The 26630-nt window shown below is 37.1% G+C and overlaps 5 protein-coding genes across 6 annotated transcripts; 3 read left to right on the top strand and 2 right to left on the bottom strand.

Moving 5' to 3' along the window:
• The first annotated feature begins 24 nt into the window (after nucleotides 1-24).
• On the top strand, nucleotides 25-6061 carry sox19a (SRY-box transcription factor 19a). Its single transcript, XM_056745372.1, has 2 exons — nucleotides 25-4626; nucleotides 4790-6061. The coding sequence occupies exons 1-2, from the start codon at nucleotides 3971-3973 to the stop codon at nucleotides 5034-5036; spliced, it is 903 nt and encodes a 300-aa protein (XP_056601350.1). The 5' UTR covers nucleotides 25-3970; the 3' UTR covers nucleotides 5037-6061.
• Nucleotides 6062-10369: 4308 nt separating this feature from the next.
• Nucleotides 10370-14266, bottom strand: mpdu1a (mannose-P-dolichol utilization defect 1a). The gene is made up of 7 exons (XM_056746401.1): nucleotides 13813-14266; nucleotides 13549-13614; nucleotides 13269-13401; nucleotides 13080-13165; nucleotides 12877-12995; nucleotides 12685-12795; nucleotides 10370-12129 (listed from the first exon to the last, which is right to left on the bottom strand). The coding sequence occupies exons 1-7, from the start codon at nucleotides 13919-13921 to the stop codon at nucleotides 11989-11991; spliced, it is 765 nt and encodes a 254-aa protein (XP_056602379.1). The 5' UTR covers nucleotides 13922-14266; the 3' UTR covers nucleotides 10370-11988.
• Nucleotides 14267-16100: 1834 nt separating this feature from the next.
• Nucleotides 16101-19598, top strand: tm4sf21a (transmembrane 4 L six family member 21a). The gene is made up of 5 exons (XM_056746667.1): nucleotides 16101-16451; nucleotides 17140-17205; nucleotides 18206-18339; nucleotides 18464-18650; nucleotides 19146-19598. The coding sequence occupies exons 1-5, from the start codon at nucleotides 16275-16277 to the stop codon at nucleotides 19152-19154; spliced, it is 573 nt and encodes a 190-aa protein (XP_056602645.1). The 5' UTR covers nucleotides 16101-16274; the 3' UTR covers nucleotides 19155-19598.
• Nucleotides 19599-19645: 47 nt separating this feature from the next.
• Nucleotides 19646-23993, bottom strand: slc25a15b (solute carrier family 25 member 15b). 2 transcript variants are annotated; one of them, XM_056746666.1, is made up of 7 exons: nucleotides 23773-23993; nucleotides 23028-23137; nucleotides 21862-22120; nucleotides 21523-21660; nucleotides 21263-21438; nucleotides 20574-20732; nucleotides 19646-20465 (listed from the first exon to the last, which is right to left on the bottom strand). In XM_056746666.1, exons 2-7 carry the CDS (start codon nucleotides 23080-23082, stop codon nucleotides 20344-20346), a joined length of 909 nt encoding a protein of 302 aa, XP_056602644.1. In that variant the 5' UTR covers nucleotides 23083-23137; nucleotides 23773-23993; the 3' UTR covers nucleotides 19646-20343. The 2 variants fall into 2 exon arrangements, with proteins under 2 accessions (XP_056602644.1, XP_056602643.1); XM_056746665.1 differs by having other exon boundaries at nucleotides 23706-23992.
• A 47-nt stretch (nucleotides 23994-24040) lies between these two features.
• mrps31 (mitochondrial ribosomal protein S31) lies at nucleotides 24041-26403 on the top strand. The gene is made up of 7 exons (XM_056746664.1): nucleotides 24041-24225; nucleotides 24526-24927; nucleotides 25007-25159; nucleotides 25276-25422; nucleotides 25507-25577; nucleotides 25674-25811; nucleotides 25937-26403. The coding sequence occupies exons 1-7, from the start codon at nucleotides 24104-24106 to the stop codon at nucleotides 26161-26163; spliced, it is 1260 nt and encodes a 419-aa protein (XP_056602642.1). The 5' UTR covers nucleotides 24041-24103; the 3' UTR covers nucleotides 26164-26403.
• The last annotated feature ends 227 nt before the right edge of the window (nucleotides 26404-26630 follow it).

Below are 26630 nucleotides of genomic sequence, written 5' to 3'. Positions count from 1 at the left end.
GGTTTCCAGCTTTCTTTTACCAACATTTTTCAAAATATGAGAAAATCATACAATGACAATGTTTTAATTGGACCAACTGTTTGGTCAATCCACAATTTAATATTTCCAATTTCAATGGTTCATAAAATCTAAGGGTAAAAATATTTATCAAAAAAACAAACAAAATTCACATCACTGTTAACATTTGTTTCGTGTGAACTTTCTTCTACCGAAATCTGCAGTCTTATAATTTTACCCAAAGAATAAATGTACAGAAAATGATTCACATAGGTTGTGTTATCTCTCTAAGTCCCTTGGGATAAAAAAAGGCTTTATATGTCAGAAATTGTAATACCAGGGTTCAACACTGGAGGGAGGCTCCATACAACTCAACATTTAGATGTAGACAACAACGAACATAACTGCTAAAGTTTCTAAAGGGTTTAGAATGAAAAATAATTGCATACATTTTGTTTCAGTCTTGAATGCATGCAATGTCATTTTAGACCAGTAGAAAATATTCAATAAATTACACAGACTTGCTAAAGCAGAAACTCAGGGCAAAAAAATCTTTGGTTGAGAGATGTTGAGCAACATGTAAGCTACATTTTAAAAGCTTTGGGAACAATACGTAAGCGTAGGTCATCCATGAACTTCTCCAGTTTCAATCATGTTTACCCACATCATTATTTGTTTCTCCTTTATCATCCCTATTTACAGGCACTTTCCTATTCTCAGTCGCCCTGTTACAGTTTTAACACTCATGACGTCTCACACAGCGTAGGTGGCCTCTCTTCCTTTCCTTGCACCCTGCCTCTCCTCCCCAACCCCCCTTCCGTGTCCATAGTGTTTGTGGGGCATGGTGATTTCGCAAGTGGGAGGCTCGTAAAGGCCTGGCCGGACTACCGGGCAGTGTGATGGATGGAGGGAAGGCCGCAGAATCCATTTACATGAGAACAGAAGCCGGGGAGCTTCTGAATAGAGGGGCTTTCAATCTGCTTGTCATTGAAAAAGCTTAAGAACTTTCTCCAGCGACTAACCAACCCCCTCCTCTACTGCCTCTCTCCCTCTTACTTTCTTCTTTCTTCTCGACCCCCTTTTTCCCCCTCGCTGTCTCCCTTGCTTTTCTTCCTCCCCGGCTTCTGTCCATCTCTCTTTCTTTGCTCTCAACTAACCCCCCTCCTCTCTTCATCCCTCCTCTCTCTTTTATCTCCGACCATCCAATCTGTCATTTTGGATATCCGCGTCTCTCTCGCATGTATGATGTTTGGCTTTTTTCAGGCTTTCTCTGGACTCTCCGGCTCTCTAGCGAGGCCCCCACTTAAATTTTGATTTGATTGTCGACACAACACCAGGAGACATCAATGTGTTTCCTCTCTTTATTCTCTGGCCCTTGCTTATAATGAGACTGATCCCATACATGAGAATGACTCATGCACAATAGCCCCGGCACACTCCATATTCAGCCTCCACATAAAGTAAGGTTAATTGTATAATAAGTGTGTGACAATGGCCCGAGTCAATATTGACGCCGTACAGTGGTGTTTGTAGCGTTGGGCCCCGAGCCAGCAGAAAATGGGAGCTCGCACGTCATGTGTGAGATTTTTGGCATTTTTCTGCCTAAGGTAATACCACTTGTTGCTCATCTGTACAATTGCGTAATGAGAAATGGGCCATTGGTTTAACTTGTTTGACATGTCATCGTACCTGATATGACAAACTAATCCAATAGGAGATTCAGGTTTTACAACATTAGGCGTTAACATTTTTTACGCCTTACGACTCAAAAAATCACGTCTTACGTCTTACTCGAAACATATTTAATAGCAATGTATTTTTTGCAGTTTTCTGACCATTGAATAGATTAAAGAACTCTTAAGTAGCTGTTGCTCAAGAATTTGTCCTTCATAGACGTGAGAACGTTTCTCTCACTTTAAAATCTGTGACTTATACAAAGTCAGTACACTGACAAATTTCATAAGTAGACATGCTGCTGTAAGCTGTTACAAGAACCCAAATGAAGTCATTCTTTTAAACAGCTCTATGTAGCCCTTATACATTCAGCTGATGTGTTATTACAAGCTGAACTCAGAGGGGGGGAGGTCATTGTCACACTTGTTTCTGATGGTCAGTCGTAGTGGCTGTGTTTGGGGATACAGGAGCACAATAGATGTGTGAAGTGATGCCTATAGAAACTAATGTGTATGACTTGACTGGGTGATAAGGAGTAACTACTCACACCTGCAGTCATTAGAGAGATGGCTCACTGGGGTCGAACACATCTAACGCAGGACAGCTAATAAAAATGAGGGAAAATGTTTTTTACCAACTACTACAAAAACATTCCCTAAAGCAAAGTGCTTTAAAGTCAATTTGCTGTAATAAATGTAACATCAGATAGACAAAACAGTGCGTTTTGCATGGTTCATGCAGGCCACAATATTTATATGACTAAAGTTACACAAAAAAAGAAGTGTTAGTTCAGGTAGAAAAACAGTCCCACTATTACCACTGCTGCTGTAACACGTTTAAGGTTGATTTAAAGTGTTTAATCTTCACACTAGCCCAACAAACTCCAAAAAGGTAAACAACCAAAATGTTAGTGTTTGTTGATGCAGTGTGAGCTAGCCTTAACAGTGTGTTAAAAACATAAAATAACAGCATTTTATTTATCTGTCATAAATACAAAAGAAAAAGTCTCCCTCCTCAACATAAATAACATTACTGATGTTGCCTTTTTCATTAAGCAGACATTTCTATTCAAAGTAATTTACAAATGATACATTGATCCTCATTTTAAAATAAGAAACTTGGTATCAAGATGTGGGGAAAAAATGCTGATGTTATTAAATGATGCGGTTTATGTAAGTTTTGCTTCCTTTAAATTGTGTCAAGTAGCCTACTTTGTGTCATAATCCAACTAATCTGAATTGCAAATTATGTTCCACAACGTACTGTAACTTTAGAAATAGAAACAGTTACAAATGGTTTTAACAAATTAAAATTAGTTTTACTGTAGAAACCTAACAAGCCCTTAACACTTGGTCTGCTTGGGCACACTTAACATTTGTTCAGGGTGCAAAATTAAGAGGCCTTGGGCAAAAAAAGTGAAAGTGACAAACATATTCTTATAGGACCAAATCCACATCACATAAAATCCAAGATGAATTATTTGATATACTTCTGAGATATTATACATTTCTTTTTATGTTTAGGCGTTGTTTTTCTGAATATTTTAAATTAAAGTATTACATTTAAGAATTTTATAAATAGAAGTTTTTGAGGAATGGGTTTCAGTACATACTGTTGTATGGTTACAACGTTTTCTCATTATATGTTCATCAAGATGATTTCAGAAAGAAGTAAATACATGCAATGGAAAGTTTTTACTTCACGGTTATTGTGCATTTGTATATTGACAAACATGAATGTATATAGTGTCCTTTTTAGCACTTTTCATATAACTTTACAAACATCTAATTCGTAAAATGTATAAAATGACCAAAGTAAATATAAAAAGTTATTTGTAACCTCAGCGTATAAAATTTGCAGGTGAACACAGAAACTCTTCTTCTCCCCCTAACTGAATCCTCCTCCTGCTCATGGTCTCTCCACATTCACCGCACCCCTTCTTTAGTGATGCTAATGTGGAGAGAAAGAAAGCAGCTGTAGGCGGACAGTGATGAAATTCTATTATCACTCAAGGACTGAAAGAGTTGCGGGCAAGACGCAGAGTTTGAGCACGGACCTGTTTGTGTTTTAGGACAAACTCAAGGCATTTCAGAACGCGTTGACTGTTGTTGGTCATCTAAAAGTAGTTGTTCCTTACACTTTTGGTTAGTTTTCTTTAGCTGTTTGGACTTATGTGTCCATAAAACAGGTGCGTAAACTTTTAAATTAGGCGGGCACTGAAAGTAAGTGGATTTGATTTTAAGTCCGTTTGAAGTAGACGGTGATACTTTAGTATCACCTCCCGTCTTTTTGATCAGCTATGTACAGCATGCTGGAACACGACATGAAGTCGTCCGTGCCGCCGACGCACCAGAGCGGGCAGGGAATGACACAGTTGAACGGTGGAGTTACGCACGGGGCGACTCATGGATCCGCCAAACCGGGTGTCAACAACCAACAACAGAGCGTCGATCCTATGGACAAAGTTAAACGGCCCATGAACGCTTTTATGGTCTGGTCTAGGGGTCAGAGGCGCAAGATGGCACAGGAAAACCCTAAAATGCACAACTCCGAGATCAGCAAGCGCCTGGGCGCGGAGTGGAAGCTGTTGACCGACGCAGAGAAACGGCCGTTTATTGACGAGGCCAAGCGACTTCGTGCAATGCACATGAAGGAGTACCCAGATTACAAATACAAGCCCCGTCGTAAAACGAAACCGGTTCTGAAGAAGGACAACCCGGCTGCTAAGTATCCTCTATCGGCCGGCAACTTGTTGGCGGCGGCCGCTGCGCAAGGATCGGGAGGAAGTCCGCGGATGGATAGCTACGGCTGGGGTCACACAGGTGGCTATGCTGGGATGCAGTCTGATGCCCTGAGTTACAGTCAGCAGCTGCACCGCTATGATTTGTCTGCCCTGCAGTATCCGTCTGCCATGGCCACGGCACAAACTTACATGAATGGCGCAAACTCCTACAAGTAAGTTTATAATCTTTACGCAGTAATCGGACCTGCTCTGTGTACTACATTAGACTTACATTTGCTTCGTAGGCACCAAAACAACATTTACTATAAAATATAGCCTTTATTGAAATGTTTTTATATCGTGTTCTAATAAATCTTTCCTATGTTCTTTCTCCAGCCCCATGTCTTACAGCAGCTCTCCACAACAGCCCAGCCCGGTCATGTCCATGGTGAAACAAGACCAAGTGTCCCACTCACCCACCGGATCCCACAGCCACCAGCGGGGTCCTTTACAAGGTGACCTGAGGGACATGATAAGCATGTATATCCCGGGTGGAGACAACACAGACAGTGGAGCACAGAGAGGTTACTCCAACATCCAACAGCATTACCTCACTGGCACAGCACCTCTCACTCACATCTGATCGGGAATTGATTGTCGTGGGCCATCGATGTGGGCTCACATGACTCAAGGTTCTGTAGATGTATGAACATTAATGGTGAGCTTGAAAGGTTAAAAAGGATGAGGGTGTGCGGACACGGTCGAAATGGAAGACCCGTGGCAGCTGGACTTGTTGAAGTGCCTGAACATTGTGTGAAATGCGTTTCACCCAAAGGTCCATGTTTTTGATTTCTATATAGTGGTAGATAACGGTGGCATTAACTGTGGCCTGGTGCACTGTTGTGAAATTGCTAGTTGAGTAAAAACATGGCAGATTCCTTTCTGTAATCGATTGGTCATTGGTTTTAACTAACCACCTGACTGGTTGATTACTGGTTATTTGCATAGTCAAAACCTTACACCAGCTAGTTAATATTTCATTGAATACTGATTTCAAAGGCATGACTGTAAACACTACATAGTGCAAGAGGGGAAGAAACTGAGCACACATTCCCTTGGTCGCTGCTTATCCTCATCATCTAAACACCTCAGAACAAATCACCCACATTTTACTTTTAGGATTTCATACCATAAGACTCATTTGACTCATTGTGCTGCTCTGCATTTTTTAGTTAACGCAAAAATTTTAAATGCACAACGGTGTAGACATTTTTGTTTTTCTACGTTAGTATAGATATATTGTGCCCTGAGTTTCAACAGATTTTTGTTGCATTAAAAAAATGAAAATGAAATAGAGATCCTGCTTAGAGGGATTGGTCTGTATTTTCTATTAAAAAAAGAACAATTAATTCTCAACTCTGCTGAGATATAGAACATTGTAAATAGAAGTGTTGTGTAAAAAGGAGGGAGTCAAAACGTTTGAATGATGTTCATTAAAACTATGAGCTTGTTGAAACACTGTGTTTGACTAAGAATGTATTGTTGTAAAATGTTTTCTCTTTTACTTTAAAGCCCTTATAGTAAGGGTTAATAATCTTGTATGTGACTGGACAACCTTGTTAGAAAAAACAACAAAAATGTAATAAAGTATTTTATTATTTTTGTACACTTCGTCTTTTTTCTTTCTGAAAATGAAGCTAATTCATGTGCAACTGAGCTTTAAAATAAATAAAAATGTTCTGATACGATATCTCAGCTTGCATTGGCAGACAATCCAGTACGTAAGCATTGCAAATAGAAAAAAATCTAAATGTATAACTTAATTTCTTTCTAAAAGTTTAAGTAAAACATTGTGAAGAATATTTTGGTTAATTATTCATCTACACAAGATATTTTCCACTGGCATACATCAATATTGTACTGAACATGTATTTCTTTACATGAAAAACAAATCCATTAAAACGCTTTAACAGCTATTTTTATCTAGATTTAAATAGAAAGAAATTGCAAATAAAGTAAGGATCAAGTTTGTTTAATGATAAGATGACAGGTGTTACTTTTCTACGTCGCACAACCTCTACACTTTCACGCATTAGACGATAATGTGATAAGTGTACACGCCAACAACACCGCCCAACCCAAACACATCGACCTTTATTGCGAAATTACTAACACGACCGTTCCCCCTCTATATTTAATCAAACCACACTGAAAATTGATTCTCTCCATATGGGAAATAAACACTTGTCCGTTTAAATCCGGCCAGCCTCTTTTAATTCATCGTTAATACGATAGCGGCTTACTGTCCCGATATGAACGCATTTAAGTCGATATACTCGTATTATAATTAGCTAAAACGCACCAAATTAAGCAAGTAAAGGATCAATGCGCGTAGTGGACACTGGTTTGGGAGGGACGGGGTCTCGGCGAGCGCTGATGGGACATCTGACCTCCGTCACCTAACTTCTGGAAGAAAGTGGACATCGATTAAAACTGATAAAAGTTAGGAGGATCAAAACACAGAGGTCGGAAGAATATCCCTCCCTTTTCTCTCTTTTTTATACTTTGCCCGCTTTTTTTCCAGGAGAGAAAGCGAGTGGCTGTCCGGGCCGTAATTGGCCGTTTCGGAGTCTCATTGTCCTGCGCTTTTGAGCACGCAGGTGCGCGCAGTAAAAGCGCGCAGTTCTCAGCGCCTCTTATGCTCGCCTTTGTTCTCCATTCTCTCGCTCTCCCACCGGGCAGAAAATTAGCGTTGCATTGAGTGCCTCGTCTCCCCTCTCTCAGCAGTCCCGAGCTTAACCCGCTCGCTGCTCCGCGCTATTCTCATGGTAATGGTGCAGTCAGGACCGGCTAATCGGGGGTGGAGAGGAGGGGAGCAATGGGGGAGATGGCGAGGAAGAGTTTTGAAAGGGGGATGGGAGTTATAAACACGCATATGACCGCAAATATAGTCCTAGCTGGACTCATAAACTCGATTGCAGGAAGTCGTATTGAGAGGAAAATAAGACCTTAATGTCTACCGTTTAGAGGGAGGGCATCTTTAAACATGACAGTATGAAACAAAAAAGAATTAAAGGTTAATTAAAAATGAAACTTAAGTGTAAATACCAGTCATTGTATATTAGTAGTCAATGTTTTGCGTGATGTAATGTGAAATCCACAGGTGGGAATAGTGAATGATATGTTTAGCAACATAAAAAACAAGACAAAAATATATGTTTGTCAGGAATCATTTCTATTTGTTTTGATATTAACATCTCATTTTCCCAATTAATCAGTTGGCAAACTCCAAAATTAAGTGACTGTGGTGTGTGTGTGTGTAAATGTGTGTGTGTCCAACTGTTGGTGTGCATGTGTGGGGGTTCAGTTGAAGGGGGAGCCAGATTTTCTTGTTGAAAGCATAAAATCTCCTAGCAACAAACAGAGGCTTCCACAGGTTGTTCCCAAAGCAACCGCAATCCCCCAAACTAACCCCAAAACCCCACACCCACCGGAGAGAGTGAAAGAACAAGAGACTACAATTTCAGTCGAAAAAACATTAAATGTTATAAAACTCACTTGGAGCATAAAAAAAACGTTTCTTGCTAGACAATTTATAACACATAAAAGTAAAAACTATCAATTCTTCCAATAAGGTTCAGACAGATCTGATAACTTCTTGATTTAAGAAAATACAGCACTTCCAAATGAGCCACAAATGTTTCTCTTTATACTATAAATGTACACTATATATACATTTAGTTACACTTAGTTCAGAAACACTAGATGACAACCAGTCCACACAACAAATCCACAAGTGTGTTAACAAATCCACAAGATCCACAAGATAAAGTTAAACTGCCTATGACGTGTGTAGGCACATGTCTTTTTACATGTTTAGCTACATGTCTGTGTGTTTGTGACTAGGCGGGCCAAAATTGCTATGCTTCAGTTCAGAGCTACAACAAAGAGCAGGACCAACAGCATACTTCTGCACTGCTGTGTGGTTGAATGCCACCTAGAAACAAATCATGGTAGACTTGCATACTCAAACAAAGAGAAGGAGAGAGAGAGAGAGAGAGAGAAGTATTGCAGGTTTGTCTGTCAGATTGTAGGTGTGGCGTCTGTTCGTGGGAGAGTATACAACAAATTGCTGTCTACAAATCGTGCATGGAAAATAAGCATGACAGACCAAAAAAAAACTAAAAAAACTGACAAGCCAAAAGTCTTAACAAACGTTTAACTAACGTCACACAGAACACCTGCTGCTAGTGAGTCAGTGTTTCAGAAATGTTACTTATTTGAACGTTCCCTTGAGCTTCAATCATACATTGTAAAAGAATGTTGCTGCCTAAATACAATCAAGGTGGCTTCAGTTGATTCAACTAACTATTTAAAGCAAGTTTAACTTATTTTTAAGATACATCAACCAAATTTTAAAACAGTAAGTTGAAATGAGTTGCAAAGCTACGAGTTGATTGTACTTAAAAATGTAATGTTTACCCATAAAAATGAAAATTCTGTCATCATTAACTCACCCTTTGTAATTTCAAACCTGCATGACTTTCTATATTCCGCAGAACTCAAAAGCAGATATTTTGAAGAATGTTGGTGACAGAACATTTCACTTCTATGGTGTGGACACAAAACCAATGCAAGTAAATGGGTGCCACCATTGTTCGGTTACCATAAAAATGTGACAGGATTTTTTTTTTTGTGAACTATCCCTTTAAAGCATATTTTACAGAACATAAATGACTGTGAACACTGAACTACAATCAGCTCACTTTTTGAAATATAATGATGTTTATTAGCTTGTTAAACTACAAATTCTTTAAAAATACTAACTAAATACAGGCTACAATATATGTGGTTAATCAAGTTTATATGAGAGTTTAAGAAGTGTACATGTATATCTACAGAGCTGTAGTTACAGATAAGAGGTGCGCACATGCAGAAGTGGAAGAATTATTAAAGTACGTGTTTTAAGAGAATTTCCATCATTGCAGCAAGTCTTCTCACTGACGTAACAGCACTTCATAGAGAGTAGCTTTTCAGTACCTTGTTCACGCTCCATCAAAACTTCATTCAGTTTATTTCTATTCTCTCTCTCTCTCTCTCTCTCTCTCTCTCTCTCTCTCTCAACTTGAGTATTTGTTTAGCTAGCTATTTTTCCAGAATAGCTTCTGGAAAAAAAATTCTCCCTCTTGAAATTGTAAAGTATGTGTAGGTGCACTGTGCCTGTTTCCCTAATAATAATGGCAGGGGAGGAATATTATTATTCTATCATTGCTAAAATTGTCACAATTTACAACACAATGAGCAGAAAACACATTCCTAAAACAGATATTCTACTTCATATAAATTGATCAGACCAAGAAGAAAAAAAAAAACATAGCAGACATGATGTGACAAGTGGCCTTTCCACACCTTACACATCGCACTTGCTATCGCACACATATTGCTCAAGCATGCAAACAATACGTCACTTCATCTTTCAACAACTATTTTTAGCTGGCATATTATTTGTTAATAACTTTGTGAGCAGTCAGGAGAAGCTTTGACGTGGCACAGTGAACTACAGAGGGATTACAGCACCCAGATTTAAGTATTGATTCACTGCAGCTGTTCTTTTCTAATAGTTTTTTAAGAGCAAGACCAACAGACATGAAACAAATCTTCCAATATTACTGAAGCAGTTTTCAGTTGAAACCAGTTGACTTCTGTGTAGATGTCATTGATCTGCCCTGATTCATCACTTTTTGTTGTATTTTTTTGCTTAAAATGTCAGAACACTGATTTACAGTCTACAGAAAGATCTGTATCATCAGCGACTCAGGTGGAGCCCACACAGATAGAAAGACCTATCGAGCATCACAATCACATTCTTCAGATATATAGACAAACCGCATCAATTGACTAATCAAACACACCCAAACAGCACATCACAGTACCGCGATTATAAACTCATGCAAAATAAAACAATAAAACAATGAGTTAAAAAAGGAAAACAAAAGTTACTTTATTTTTAACCTAATTCTTTAAAGTCCACACAAGCAGTGTACACAAACAAAGTCAATACTTCAGACCCTCATGGGCAGGCAACAAACATATGCATGGCGTGGTGTTTCCACACAGACAAGAAGATTAGATCGTTCTGATGGTAGATTGAGATTTTTCAGACAGGTAGATAAGGAGAGAACCACACGCAGGCAGACAAACGCTTTATGACTCATGTTTTAGCGAGTTTTCATTGCTCCGGAAATAAACACACAGCCAGTGGAGAAGACCTCCCACAAAGCAGACAGAGCCAAGACTCCACAACCAGACCCAACAAACAACCCATACCACACTGTCAACACAGCTCCTAAGCAACAGTAAAAGACACACTGGACGTCATTTCAATATCTTTACAAGACTTGATTTAATAACTAATCCTCATAATAGTTCCGCCCAGTTTGACTAAAAAAATGTTCATGAAAGAATAAATCAACAACTTTATGCAAATTAACTGATGATATTTTACTTAAGAATAAGGTGTTTGAAAATGTGAAGTGTGTACTGCATAAATCTTAACATATATTGTTGTTTTATTTGTTTAATTTTTGAGACTTAAATGCTGAATGTACAAATTTGGGTTTCACAATATTTTTTAATGCAGATACACATTCTTGGGTGTTAATATGTGTATATAATGTAACTATTGTTACTTACATTTTAATACAACTGGCCAAACTGAAGAAAGCCACAAAGAAATAGTGAACATCATAAAATTACAAAGAGTAGACGATCAGTTGAGTCTTGTAAATGAAACACTACTCTTCTGCCACCTGGTGGTCTATTTCTGTAATCTACACAAGCTCACTTGAGTTTCATGCTTCTGCTTTGTGAAGCCTGATTTTTCATGAAATCTCATCAATCCCATCTGATTTTCAGAGAAATTCCATTATCTAAGTCAAGATGTGTGTGTGCAAACGTTTTATCCGTTTTATAATGTGTTAAGTTACTTATTACTTTCTCTCAATAAGAAACATGAGTGCTGTAAATAAATAACTTAAATTGAATGCATTTGGATTAAATGTTTTTAAAGACCCATTACAAATGTTTACTAAACGCATTTCATTTCTTCTGAAGATATGACAGAGAAAGATTACACATCATGCCTTTTCTAAAATGTTAATACTGACAAGCAAACCAAAACTGTTCAAATAAATACTTAAGAATACTGAAAATGTTTAACTACACTGTTGGTCTATGGTGTTTGCAAGTTTTGTTTTACCAAATCAGTCAAATATGTTTACGCATGATGACTTAAGCCCCCCAAAAAACACAAACCTTTATGTTTATCAAAATATACAAAACGTAACAAAAAAAGGAAAACAATCATTGTTCAAAGGCATATGCATATGCAGAGAAAGCAAATTTATTCAAATGTACCACTGCACCTGACGCAAGAACTGTTTTTGGCATGCATCAAATGCATAAGACTTTAGAAAATACCATATATTGGCTTGCACTGACTAGTGATTTTGAACTAGTTTTTAGTAACAGAATCAAAATAAGCTTTCAACACACTTTAAGTGATTCTGCACATCTGCCAAGGTTCTTAAAAACCTCTACTCAGCCTTCTCTTTCTCAACTTGCCTCACTTTCTCTGTGCTGCATATATTCCAGTATAACAGAACCTGTATTAGGATCACTCCACTGCAACAACAGGCCACTGCATGCAACTGAGCTGGGAGTGAAAGGCCAGTCTCCTAAGGAAATAAAGAGAGAGAGATTATTAACATGAAGAAAATATTGCTAAAATATAACACAAAAAATCTGCCAAAGATAAAGTATTATAAGTTATTATTACGAGCAGGACTTGTTTATTTATTTATTTATTCATTCAATATTTAAGTTGCTTGTATGGTACTGTCCAAAGCAATTGTTCACTTAATTGTAAATATTGGAATCTGGGCTAGTGTTCTGAACCTATGACACTTTAATGTGACTAACTTCTTATCAGCTATCAATTCTCCACACCCGTTTATTGACCGCACGCTATATTACGTAATTATTAATCATGGCAGTTTCTTTGTCCTTTCCTCCCATAGTGCTGCCGTTCCCAGCCCAGATGCATAAAGGCGCTTCACAGCTTTTGAATGTGTTTGCAAGTATAAACCACAATGAATACGATTATTAAGCAATACTAAGTTCCTACTAAAATATATCGATATTTTGGGCTTGTTTTTTCAGACTGGAGTGCTTGATCCAGCAACACTGCCTAATCCCCTGTTAGCCAAATGAATGTGTTTTTGTGTGTGTACCTGTAATGAACTGAAGATACGCCCTAGAGACCCCCAAAAGGCCAACAAAATAGAGAGAGCTGAGAGCTGGCCCGTGTGACCAAATCTGTAGTTATTGCATGCCTGGATGAGCTGAATATGTACACACAAATAAAGAATAGCTCCTTGCACATGTAGTCACACACTCTCTTATGGATTTAAGTCATGTCTCACCCTGCCAGCAATAACAAACAGCACATTCCACTCACAAAGTTTCCAGACCACTGACACAGGGGTCAAAGGTGAAACCAGGAAATACATGAAGACACAGTATAGAGCAAGAAGACATACACCTGTGTGAAACAAAAGAACACACCTATTTAAATAACTAATACATAATTAAGTTCTGTCAATGATTCTGTGATTTTGTTTCTGACCTTTCATGGTTTTTCCTCTGTAGTGCTGGATGAGAAAAAACAGGAAGGCAATCTGGATCAGTGCAAACAAACTTTCCCCCCAGGCTCTGCATACACACACCTGCATGTCTTAGCAAGACTGTAAACACACACTGAGCACATACTTCTATGACCAAAACAGACTTAACATAGATAGAAATGACGTTATACTCATTTGGAAAGTTTTGCGTGTAGCAGAAAGCTCCATGAGCAGAAATGGCCAACAGTTCCAGAAAGACAGCTTCCAGACACACACCATCAGATCTTCCAGACCAAACTACTTTCCCAATCTGAGCCAGTGGGGCTGTGACGAAGTTCAAAATAATATGATGAAAAACATGAGAAAATGAATAGTTCAAATGAAGCGATCAGTACAAATGAGGTAGAATAATGTAACACTCAATTGAAGAAACAACAGATTTCTTAGTAACAAATAAAGTGGGCCACTCACCAAAAACAGTTGCCATCAAAACCAGTATTCCCATAGTCTTACTCAGGACAATCTTCAGACAGGGCACTACAAAATAAGATGAATGATAAAAAGATTTAAGAAATCCACGTCCATAAAATGATGTAAGGTATATGACACACAATACATTGTAGACTGTCAACTGTGACTTATCTAAAAAGGTGTAGCCTAATGTCACTTTTGTGTAAATGCTTTGTTTCTCGTCATTTTGTAAATATGTTAACGGAGATAAAAATCAACCCTCACCGTGTATAAAGTTGAAATGAAGGAAAAACTGGTCATAACATTTTTCTGGCATGAAAGTTAATAAAAATTCTTTAAGTTGGGGTGTCATCCTTTCCTCAGACGTGTCCATAGCTTATGACCTGACGGTGGTCGTGGTAACTTTTTACAGAGGACTTAAAAACAACACAGCAGCTTTCCATAAGCGAATTAAACAGATTTTGTTTGTCTAGCTTCTGAGCTAAACCTTTCTGAAATTTCAACAAATGGCCATTTGTAACAAATGTTACGATACGGACATATTTCGTAAATTCCAATAGTTTGTCTCCAAAGTGTCTCAACCAATAGAATGTGACGTTCAGGTAGGCGTGCACGGTTATACGGGTCGAGGCAGTAAACATTCCCTAACGGTTGTGTTTTAATCTCGGTGGCTTTATTATGTTTAGTCAGAAAAATAGCGACTCCGGTAAACGTTTCGCTGTTACCATCTTTTATAAACTAAACATTTCTATATACGGCTAATGCATATGTTATCATTGAGTTTCCTATCAGCACAAGGGGCGTAGGATACACGAAAGAGAGGCCGTTCGTCCTGCAGATGGCGCTCTTGTGCTCAGACAAAAATAATTTAATATTTAGTGCATTCAACTATTAAAAATTGTTGTTTTTCCATCCATTCCATGTCGAGGATACGAGTGAAAAACAAACTTTATTAACGCATTCTCTATAAGCACATTAGGAGATGCATTCCTGACCCCCCCCCTCACACACACACAGAACATTCAACTTTCTTTTATTATTCATAATTTTCTTTATAAAGATTTACAGAGTCCATACAACAGTAAAGTGTTTTAAACTTTATTGCTTTACTATAATAAACGTTCCTTGATCATTTCTGGTGAAAATAACTGATGGCACTATAACATTTTATTCACTATAGGCTGTCTGATACATACTATAGTTAAATGTCAAGAAAGAGAATGTGACCCATCCTGGGCTTGTACATTATACTGTGACTTGTGTATGTGCTTGACATATATTATTTATAAATGGAAATTATAAGCATGTCATTAATAAAACATGTGACAAGTTACAAGAGGAAGTCAAAAAACAATACAAGAGCAAGAAAAGAGGTGATTAGAAATCTGACATTGTTCCACATTCTTTTAAGAGGAAATGTGTGATTTTTTTGGTCTGGCATTAATAGCAGACTTTTACACATGTGCTTAAAAGACACTTGAACAAATAACAATGAACATTCTGATATGATTTCTTGGCAGTTTGATTGTTTGTCTTGAAAGACCGTCTTTGTCTATGGTTTGCTTGAAAGGGTGGGTCAGTAAGTCGGGGTTAGGGGTTAGGCAAACGGGAAAAAAAGACAGACACGTTCTTGCAGTGTTTAATCAACCATGACTGCACCTTTTAATAAACACTAACCCTGTGTAAACTTTGTGAAAACGATTCATCTTATACTTGTACAGTGTGTTTTCTTTAAAAAAAAATGACTTGGTATCACAAAAAGAGTACTATTTAAAAATCCTTGGTAAGGAGGGCCAGCATCTGTGAAGGAACCACAGTGAACATTGTTGCGGACACTTTACTAATGGAACCCTTTTAAAACCATCACAGTGCTGGATGTACAAAGTTTTTCATTTTGTTTTGGGCCCTATAAACTTTAGTGGCAGCCCTTTCTGTTATAATGGAAAATTACATATTGATAATCTGTTAGATAGTACTATTTGTTTTACAGAGTTTTCTCACTACACAGATGGTCCAAAGTCCTGTGGTGCATTTGTTTTAGAGTTCCCTGTGCAAACACCTCCCTATGAACAGTGCATTGAAGACATCTGTGCCAGTCACCACTGTTTAAATATGCCATTATATCCTTTACGTCACTTCTGACTCAGACTGCAGCTGAAGGGTTAACGATAGAGTGTATATTATGACAACCAGAGCCTGGTTTTGTTTCTTTAAACATGTCTGTTAAATGCATAAAATGTCTAAACGTGTGATGAGTACGAATTTTAAAATGTAGTTTTGATTTAATAGTGTGTCATTGTGTTTTCTTTAAACGTAGGAACTTCCTCTTCTTTGCTTCGAAGTAAAATAGGTTAGTTTGTCATGTATAAATATATTAAATTATATTATTATACTCTAGGCACACCACAAAAACAACAGTATTATTATATTATTTTATATTGTATGTTTTATTGAGTTGTAAAAGTTCTCGCAGGGTGTGGTCAGAGGAAGAATTTCGTGGGCTTGTCTTATCTTAACTCAATGACAAATGTCCAGCCGGTGTTTATAAAGACCGCAGCACACTGAAAGACACTCTATATTTGGGGGATCTGTGGGACGTGAAACTTCTCGTACAGCTTAAAAAGTTTCTATGAAATAATACAATTCAATAATTTTTAATTGCAGTAATTACAGCGCCTGTCTCAATTCCTTTTTTCAGACTTTAGGGATAACACATATTTTGCAGTATGTGTACAGGAAAATGTGCGCTGTGTGTCGGGGGAAGTTTGTATCCACTGGCGCTCATCTCGATAATCTGTAACATCATATTGTTTTTCCCTGGCTGGGATGTTAAATACGCGCAGAATGGACAACTTACAGATGAGGTCAAATACGTGGGAGGATTGGTTGGAGGAGGTGCACTGGTGAGTTAATTAAAATATAAATTTAAAGAATAAAAAGCCAAATAAAGAAGCTGCCTATAAAGAATAAATAAAATATAAATACAATGTATATATTAAACAAACAAAATATTTATATAAATATAAGTTTTGTTTGTTTTTTGTCAGTCACATGCTGTTTACTTCAATTAACTTCCTTGCAAAAGATTTAAATTGTATCTGTTTGGTGAATGGGATCAACCATAAAAAAATCTTATTTTATTAAAAATCTTGGGAACAATATATAGATAAATATACACACAACTATAGATAGATTGTTGGGCAACCTATAGAAAAGTATGGTCATATTAAAGTTTTTACTACAGTAAACTTTTGTAAATTGTATAACAATGTATTACAATGTAGTATGTATAGTTTATTTACTTAAGTATAGTTAGAATACTACAATATACAAGAGTATTTTGCAGTTTTAACTATTTTAAACTAATGAACTTGTAAAAGCTTTTGTATTCTACAATCTTTTTATGTGCGAAAATGAAAAAAAAGAGTGAATGTGAATGTGCAAGATGCATTACTATTGGAATTAATCAGAAATATACTGATGTATCAATAATAATACTTTAAACATATAAACAATATAAGTATCATAAATAAACAATAACTTAAATATAAAAAATTCATCAAAAATATATATATTTTTCTCTACCTGCAGGTGTTGATTCCTGCATTTTATATTCACCTGACTGGAGAGAAGGGCTGTTGCAGTAACCGCTGTGGGGTGAGCTAAAATCCTACAAACAGACTCAGTTATTTTTAGTTTGCAGTTTATAAATATCTGAAATCCTTTAGAAATTCAGTTATGTGAAAGCTTGTGCACAGGGCCATCATTTTAAATAGCATGAAACGTACATTAACTCTACAGGGACCAAACGGTCATGTACAGGAACACAAGCTCCAACCATTTTAAATTTAAACCCTGTGTCTATTTATATCAAACTTAAAGAGCTCAAATATCATAAAACTCAAGGAATATGAACAACCATATACACGAAAGATACACAAAAACTAATACCCAAACTGATGAATGTGTTATAACATGATACAGGTCTACAGTGTGATCACCTTAGAATATAAAGAAATCACATTTTCTTACTCAGTTATATCACAGTAGAGTGAAGCTTCTTAGAACCCAGGGAATGAGCATATTTAGAAAGTAATTGTTTACATGTGATGCGAAGAACATTTGTCATGTGCTTGACGGAGCGAATAAAACAGATTAGTTTGAAAATACACAGGCGCTCCTATGTTGTAAAAAAATAAACTGTAAATGGCACTGTTAATCTGTAAATGGTTGACTCATGCGCGCCTGGTTTGTGGTTCGGATCTCTTTAGCAAATATTTGGAGATTGTGACTTGATAGTAGAACCTAAACACTGTAACAAAAAGTCTAACAGTGACAGATCTGGAGTTTTTTAATTCCACAGACAGAAAAACATTACACTCAAATACATACACAATATAGTTATGTTTATGTGATCAAAATTGATATTGGCTAAATAATATTTCTTTTACACAATTGCCTATTTATGAAACATTATTCTGTACCAGTTTGACCAAGAACATTAGTTATTTTACTGAATAACATTTTGCTTAGTGGTTAAAGAACAGTTTACAACTAATACCTAATACCTAAAAAGCAAACATGTTTTTACATTTCATATTTTGTATTTTGCATATTTCTGTGTAATTTATTAAAATATTCCCAATTTCTGTTTTAGATGTTTCTGTCCATATTATTTGCAGCGGTGGGTGTTGCTGGTGCCCTTTATAGTTTTGTAGTGGCACTGGTGGGCCTTATCAATGGGCCATACTGTAAAGTAGGTCTGATCTGGTCAACTCCCTTCAAAGAAATGTAAGAGCTTCTTCACATCAGTCTACAGTTTTTTGCATTCAATTACACATTTGTTTTGTTTACTTTCTTTTTTTACATTTATTAGATTGTCTTTTGATTCATTCAAATGTTTTCTATCCCTCAGGAATGAGAGTTACCTTAAAAATCAAGACATATGGGGATTATGCACCGAGCCCAAAAACGTGGTAGAGTTTAATGTCGGTCTGTTCTCAACACTGTTGGTGGTCAATGGCCTGCAGCTCATCCTCTGTGCCATACAGATGATCAACGGCCTGTTTGGATGCCTCTGTGGAACCTGCATTGAGAAAGATGTAAGTAACACAAATACAGAGAGAAAGAGAATACAAGAAATGGCATGGACAAAAACTAAATTCTAAATTTGAATTAACAAGGGATTTAAACCAAATACCTTTTAAACAAAGTCTCCCCACTCAGTTGCCAAACTTGCAATGCCTCCAGGAAGCTAGTTAAGTCATAAACGATATATTTTTAATCACAGGCTAAGGTCACAACAAAACATTTCTTACTACCAATTAGATTTTCATGCTCAAATTGTTTTTTTTCAGGTTGCTACTGCGCATGGAACATTGCAAGACAAAATAATCGCTAGTCTTTAACGAATAATTATTTAGAAGATAGCCTACATCCATTTTATTTTAAACTTCTTCCCCTTCTTGATATTATCTGGAGTCTTTGTTAACCTAGAAAGTAACACTAATCTTATTACAATTACAACAATATTACCTTCTAAGTATTTAGATGATTTGATTGTGCTTTATGTCTTATACTTACATTTTGTTTTTCAGCCGCTGTAAAGTTCTCCGGGTGCACGAGATATCCCTCTCTCGTCGACCCTCATATGCCTCACTAATCAGCTAAATTGCGACCTCTTGTGTAAAAAGATGTACTGCAAATTTTTTAATCATTCAGCTGTTGCCATTCATTAAATTAAAATGTACAGTATGGAATATATAATAGCAGAAATACCGTACGTAGGACCATAGCATTTTAATGCAAATTTATTTGTACTTTTTTTCACGTTTAGTTTACATTCAGTCGCACCTTTTGATTGTTTTTGCTAATACTTTGCCTTTATACGTTTTTAAACAATAGCATTGAAATATTTAGAGACTGAATACTGCTGTAATGGGTCTTTAAAGAATGAAGAACTACTTGTTTGCATTGGTTTGCGTGCTCGTTTTTAAGAAGCAGAGAAATAAACTATTCTAAAAATAAAATCAAACTGTTACACATGTTAAGCAATGTGTGTTTTGTCAGAGTTTGAATCACTTAAAACTACACAATGTCATTTTCTGAGAAATTTATGTGTCATGTTAATTCAAAAACATTTTAACAATACACGTACATTAACATTCACATATTTAACAGCAAGTAAAACAAATAATTTAAATATGAAAAATGCTTTCTCGCCATTTAGAAAAAAACAAACGCACACCAGTTACACAAATTGTTTAGTAACATTAATAAAACAAAAGGAAATGGAATAAAAACATATTCTAAAACTGTTACAATGTGATTACATAACAGGCAGGCACTTGTGTTTAAGAACATTTGGGTTGAATGTCAAGACCTTTTCTATTAGTGTTCAACGGAAAACTTTAAAACAGTTGTATAGTTTAGTTTATTCTGCAGAACTTTTGGGAAATTGGCAAATACACAGATGTACGGCAATGAACGGAATGTGGAGTATTAAGTAATAAAATACTAGGAGTGATGGATGATAAAACTGAAGTTACAAAAACCATTGACAAAGTAGAACATTTTTCCCTTGGCCCACGCTAATACTGAGAATATATTACAATCCCATTAAAAATCAAATCCCTTGGATAAAGATTTGGACGCATGACATTAAAACACTATTAAAAATAAATAAAGGTAAGTATTGTAATGAAAATCTGTGTAAGGGATGGTGCACATTACATGTGTACTGGAGTAAGAATAGACAGGCCATGATGTAGACTAGCAGAAGTTCACCATGAGGTATCAGCCGTCAAAGTGTGACATCATCAGCTTGCGACTAGCCTCATAACCTAAAAACAGAGCACCGTTGGCTGGAAATGTCCGAATCATGGTGGGAGTCAAACCAGAATATAGAGCTCTTACACCTGAAAAATGAAGAGGAAAAAAAAAAAGCAGCTCAGGTTGTCCATTTAAAAAATGTCATTAGTTTTATGTATTAATCTAAAAGCAAAGCAAATATATCTCTCTCTCACCTTCCGTTCTGAAGATATGCATGAAAGTCTTAAAGAAACCAGCCTGTCTGCCTGTCATTGACATGACCTGTATCCTGGATTTAACACAGTCCATCGGGTACACCACCAGCCAGAGACAAGCTCCACCAAAACCCCCACTGAACACAATAGGGGCTACACCTGCAAAACCCAGACATCCCAAACTATTAAAACTATCAAAACAAATCAAAAGAATATACAACATTAAAAACATTGATAGTTCAAACAAAGTTTCTTTATATTACATTCACTTGTTTCTAAACGCCTGCCGTCTTAAAACACATTTTAAACTTCAAGCTTTAGCTTTGATACATGAAAACCTTCTTTCCGTATTTAACCTGTAATGTTCAAATGCTGATAAAGAAGTCTCCCATGGATGTTGGTGCTATTGATTCAGCAAACGGAACCACAAACTGTATCCATTTAAATCGAAAAAGCTCATTGTTTACCGTGCAGTCTGAATTGGCAGGTGCTTAATGTTTGACCATGCCTTAACAACGGACTCCCTACATTGGAGGGCCAACTCCTTCATTACACAGAAAAATACCGGACTTATCAATGAGTGGGAAACAAAGTATGCAGTAAATCATTGTGTCACTACCTTTGAAGTAGGATAGGGATTGTGGGATTGTGTAGATCATTAACTAACGGTCGTATAAGTGTTTCCATACCTATGTCATCCTTGCCACAGTGCATGTAGTCAGCAAAGAGAGAACGGCAGAGTTCATACGCTCCAAAAAAACAGAAATATCCAGGAATCTCGCGGGCTATAGTAGTGGTTAGACCCAGGAAGAACCCTGCAGGACCATCGTTATGCATGATGGACTTTACAACAGACCAAACTGTGCTGAAAAATACAGAAAAAACAGTGCATGAGCATCAACAAAGCACATAACATAACTGCTCAAGAAAAGAATCGAAGCAGCCTTACTTTTGACTGGTAGTGATTTTGCCGGAAGTGGCCATCTCATGCATTGCCTGCAGTCTGCACTTGACCAGTTCAGTAGGACACAGCACCAGAGACGAGAACACAGAGGCCACGGAGCCCGCATATGCTTTCTGCATATCACTGTACAACAACAAATTAACAAATAAACAAACAATTTCATAAGGTTACATTTATGTATTTGGCAGATGCATTTACCTAAGTGACTTATACTTACATTTCAGGCTTTCAGACATTATATTAGTATGTGCATTTCCTGGAATCAAGCCCATGACCTTGGTGTTGCTAGTGCAATAATATAAGAACAAACAAAAAAACCCTTACCTCAGAACAGCCCCTTTCTCTTGACCAGAGATGAAGCGCACCACTTCTTGGCAAAAACCGTAGGACATGAAGAGCACTGAGTTTTCAGCGATGTTAGCCATGAGGGCAGGAGTGGTACCTTGATACAGCCCTCGAAGTCCCACTTGTTTGTATGTTGAAACAAAGCAGTGCACAAAGCCTCTGTACAAAGTGGGGAATGTCTGCATTTTTACTTTAGCCGTGTCCAATGGTTGACCGCTAAACACACAAGCGGTGCCCCCTGAAGATAAAAAAGAGACAAGCAATAATGTTTTTTTTTCATTTGTTCATGAAACATTCAGAACGGATGGTAGAAATTTCATCATGACTCTTTAATAAACGTTAAACTTCTTTCATGAACTATTCACTCTCTAGCTGTTTCAAATCTGAATAAATTTCTTTGTTTGGTTGAACACAGAGGAAAAATATTGGGATGAATGCTTGTAACCAAACAGTTCTTGGACCCCAAATGACAATGGCAGTCAAACGTGACCCAGAACTGTTTGCTGTCCTACATTCTTCTCTTGTTTTCAACAGAACAAAAAAAGTTATTTTTCCTCCTATGGCAGTAAATGTTAGGCATGATGGAACTGTTCTTGGAACTGCCAAGAACTGTTTAGAAATGTATACAGATTTGGAACAACTCAAAGGTGAGTAAATGATGACAGATTCGTTTTTTGGGGAGGTGAACTATCCCTTTTAAGAGGTTATTTCATTTAATAGAAATAGTAGTACTGTATCATGTACTACAAAATTTCTCAACTATTTAACATTTGATGAGGACTAACATAATAAGTTTTACAATGCAAATGATGCTGAAATGCATCCAGCCGTACAATGCAATTGTACATTAACACAATAAAATGTGCTTATCACAGTTAGCCAAAAGTAATATCAATTACTACTCTTCACAAAAATAATACAAAACTGTTTGTGCTCACACTTTATCTAATTATTTACGTAACAGACCCTAAAAAGTTAAACTGAAAAGTAAACACCAGATCTGATGCGAGCGAGGTAAGTTTGCCTCATGAATTCGTGGGGCCCTTCACAAAATTACAAAAGATGAGGCCCCAACCACCATATATTATGCAATGCAAGACATATTTAAAGACTTCAATGACAAACTTTTAAATGACTAAATTTACCTATAGCTCCAGCAGAGAGGTCTATTATCGCCTGAACCACTGGATGTGGTGCCATGTTGAAATGAATCAAGTGTTTTCAGAAATCTAGACCTGATTCAAAGCCACAGAACCTGAGGGAGAGAATAAAGTCATGCTTAAAACCACAGGTATTATTAATTATGTAGGCCCTACTGTATATTAACTTATTATTTACATATATATATATATATATATATATATATATATATATATATATATATATATATATATATATATATATATATAATATAAAAAAGTATGTTTAGTTACAGTAACGAGTGCACATGAATGTGCAGAGTTGCATCAGCATAAAGCATGGAGCTGAGTCTCAAGTTTCACGGAGTAACAAAGTTCAACAGGACTTGCACTTGACTTGCCAGCCATGTGAGATCGAAATACTCATAGACAAAGCCATACCACGCCAAAATGTATGGTTTTTGGTGAACATGGCTGTATGCCATATTTTTTGATATTATGTGGCTGTCTGGTTGTATCAGAGAATAAAGATACCAAAACTGTTGACAGAAGATATGCCCTTGCATCACCTGGATTTAACTGTTAAAAGCGATTTGATTTCCAGATTTGACATTAAATCTGTTAAAACGTAATGACAGTGTATGTATGAAGATAATAACAAATTGAATTCATCCAAGCGCTTACCTGGAGTAGTGAGATTGTTCGAGTCATGATGGATTTTGGATTTTGATGTTTCAAATGAGTGACTGACCTCTCGGCAACGATCCGACTGTAAATGGATGGATGTTGACAGCGGCAGAAAGCCCCCCTCCCCTGGACCACTGACGGGCTCTGTCCTTTTCCAGTTGCGGGCAAATTAAAAGGCTCTGTTGCAATGTATGTGTCGTAAACTGATTAAAAAATGTACACCATTAAATGTTTTTCTGTTGTTGCAAAAGTAGGAGCCGTGAATGCACTTCATCCCCTTAAAAATGCACGAGGGGCTCCCGGAACCTTTAGACGTTTCGGACAGCCGGAGGATGGTTATTTGTGCTGCACACGGAAACGTGCACGGACGACATTGAGGTCCTCAAAGAGCAGTCATGTACAGAAGATTGTTAATAAATATTTATCAGGTCCGAAATGGATTAATTCACACGCAGAGCCCACGACCACCTTTCACGAAATGCAAAGAAGAGTTTTTTTCTTCGTCAGGTGTTTTCTGGTAAGTTGTTGATTTTACATATATTGACAGGTGACATAATGATGGAATTGACTAATGTGTGTATCATTATAAAAAATATTTTATATTATTATCCAGAAATGTCATTCCTGTTCAAATTGTATGCATGAATTGTGATATATTATACTGTTAAATAGAGTTACGTTATTCCCTCCAGGTCAGATATTAGACGTTCTTTGAGAGATTTCAAGTATCAACCAACAAAACTAATTATTTCTAAATGTTACTGCTTTTGGTTTTGGTATGAACACATATTTTACGTTGTTGTTTTGTTTATTTTAGGCCCAAGGATAAAGCAAGCCAAAGGCTATTAGGCACCAGTAGCATCGCCTCTAGTGAAAATAAAGACAACACCACATCTTTGTCACAAGACAAGAAAAAAGAGGGGAATGAATCCGTTGCAGAGGTTATCAAAGATGAACAAAAGAAAACTGAAACTTCAAAAGAGGCATTGCCATCACAGACTGAAGCAGGTAAACTTGATGAAAGCAAACCGCAAGAGAAAACAAAAACTGGAAAAGAGAATCTTTTAGAGCTACTTGGAGCCATGAAGGTGGAGGTCACAACCAAACGTAAAATAAGACCCCAAAACATTGTAAGGACCAGTGAGAGACCGGAGCCTAAGACCGTGGAAAGTGCGCATAGTATGTTTCAGCAGGCCAAAGCTGAGGGTTTACCACAGCGGTGAGTTATGGATTATATTTATAGGTTTTCTATTCATTTAAATACAAATCTTAATTATGATCAATATTCCTCAATTTAGTGAGATTTTAAATCCAGAACTGGTTGCTGCAGCCTCAGCTGCAGCATCCACGCTGCCCAATAGCCCTCAGGCCGAATCAGAGCTCCTTCAGCAACTGAGGAAACATGAAACCATACCTGACACCCAGAGGAGAGCAGAAGGACAGAACATCGGGTACGACTTATCTGTTTTATTGTGTTAACAACATCATGGTCCTGCAAAATAGAATTTTGAAAGCCAAGAAAAAACTTAAGTGGGAAGTAATAACCATGTAACCTTTTCTGTTTCAGAGACATAATAGCTGATATGAAAGTAGGAAAGAGGCAAAATGGCAGAACAAGTGCAAGGCCGACTAGTCAGATTCGTTTCGATGATGATGGCAGGGGATATACTCAAGAGAGAGGAATTACCAGTGAACTTGATGCAGTGCGTAGAAGGTAACAAAAAAACTTAATTAATTACTTGCTTTTATAAGTTAATAAATTTGTATTAAATCCTACTGTGTACATTTTGTTTGAAAGGAAGAGTCCTTTTACTGGTAAAAGGCTGAACATCTTTACTGCTGTGGAACAGGATGCAGTTTCAGATCTGAGTAAGGAGTGCAGTTATATATTTTCGTAGTAATAACTAAATGGACATGTTTCAGTATATCAATGTCAAATAATATATATTTTGCTTTTAACTTTAGGCCCCACCCTTTGGGATATTGAGCTTGCCAATCAGATTGTCCAGTCAACAAATCAGATACCTCGGAATGGTTTTGAGGAGATGATCCAATGGACCAGAGAGGGCAAGCTTTGGCAATATCCAATCAACAACGAGGCTGGTAAGTTCTTTAAAAATATACACAAAAGAAACCCTTTTCCCTCCATTTATGTTGTTTAAATTCCTTTCTTTTGGCCAACCAATATAATGCTTGCTTATATCTTGTGTTTTACCCTTTTCCCTCAGGCCTGGAGGAGGAGGGTCGTGTGCCCTTTCACGAGCATGTGTTCCTTGACAAGTACCTGGATGACTCGTTCCCCCGGCAGGGTCCAGTCAGGCACTTCATGGAGCTTGTGATCACTGGCCTTGCAAAGAATCACCACCTTACAGTTAAGCAGAAACAGGAGCATATCGCATGGTTCAGAGACTACTTCCAGCAGAAAGACAGTGTTCTCAAAGAGGCTGAGGCATAGCTGAACATCAAGGACAAATATAAAAACAGCAATCCTTTTATATCCCACATTCACGTTCATTGAATGCTATAGAACCAGCTTGTTAAAAACCAAACTGCTGTTAAGATGAGAGAAATGGCAACCATATGCAAGTAGTTTAGAATTGCGTCATCAATTCCTTGTGGTGAGCTGTGGACTTTTTGCTTCAAGCTATTTAATGTTGACATATAAATACCTAATAAAGATGTTTTCCAAAAAATGGTCTGGGAGTTGTGTATGCTTAGCATAATTCAGTTACATGTTCTGAATCTGCCTTAAGAAATGTACCTTATGAACCCCCACTGAGCAAGTCAAGAAGAAATAATTAATGAACTTCTACACAACTTCGTAACTTTTTACACAACTCTCGGCAAACTTCATTCTTTACAACCAATAATTCAAATTTGTTAGTCACATGGCTCCTCCTGTGTAAGAGGGCAGGACTTAAC

The sequence above is a fragment of the Triplophysa dalaica genome, chromosome 4 (assembly GCF_015846415.1).
Source record: "Triplophysa dalaica isolate WHDGS20190420 chromosome 4, ASM1584641v1, whole genome shotgun sequence".
NCBI classification, from domain to species: Eukaryota; Metazoa; Chordata; class Actinopteri; order Cypriniformes; family Nemacheilidae; genus Triplophysa; species Triplophysa dalaica.
Note: the sequence above shows the minus strand (reverse complement) of the source record. Positions and strands in the feature narration are given on the sequence as shown.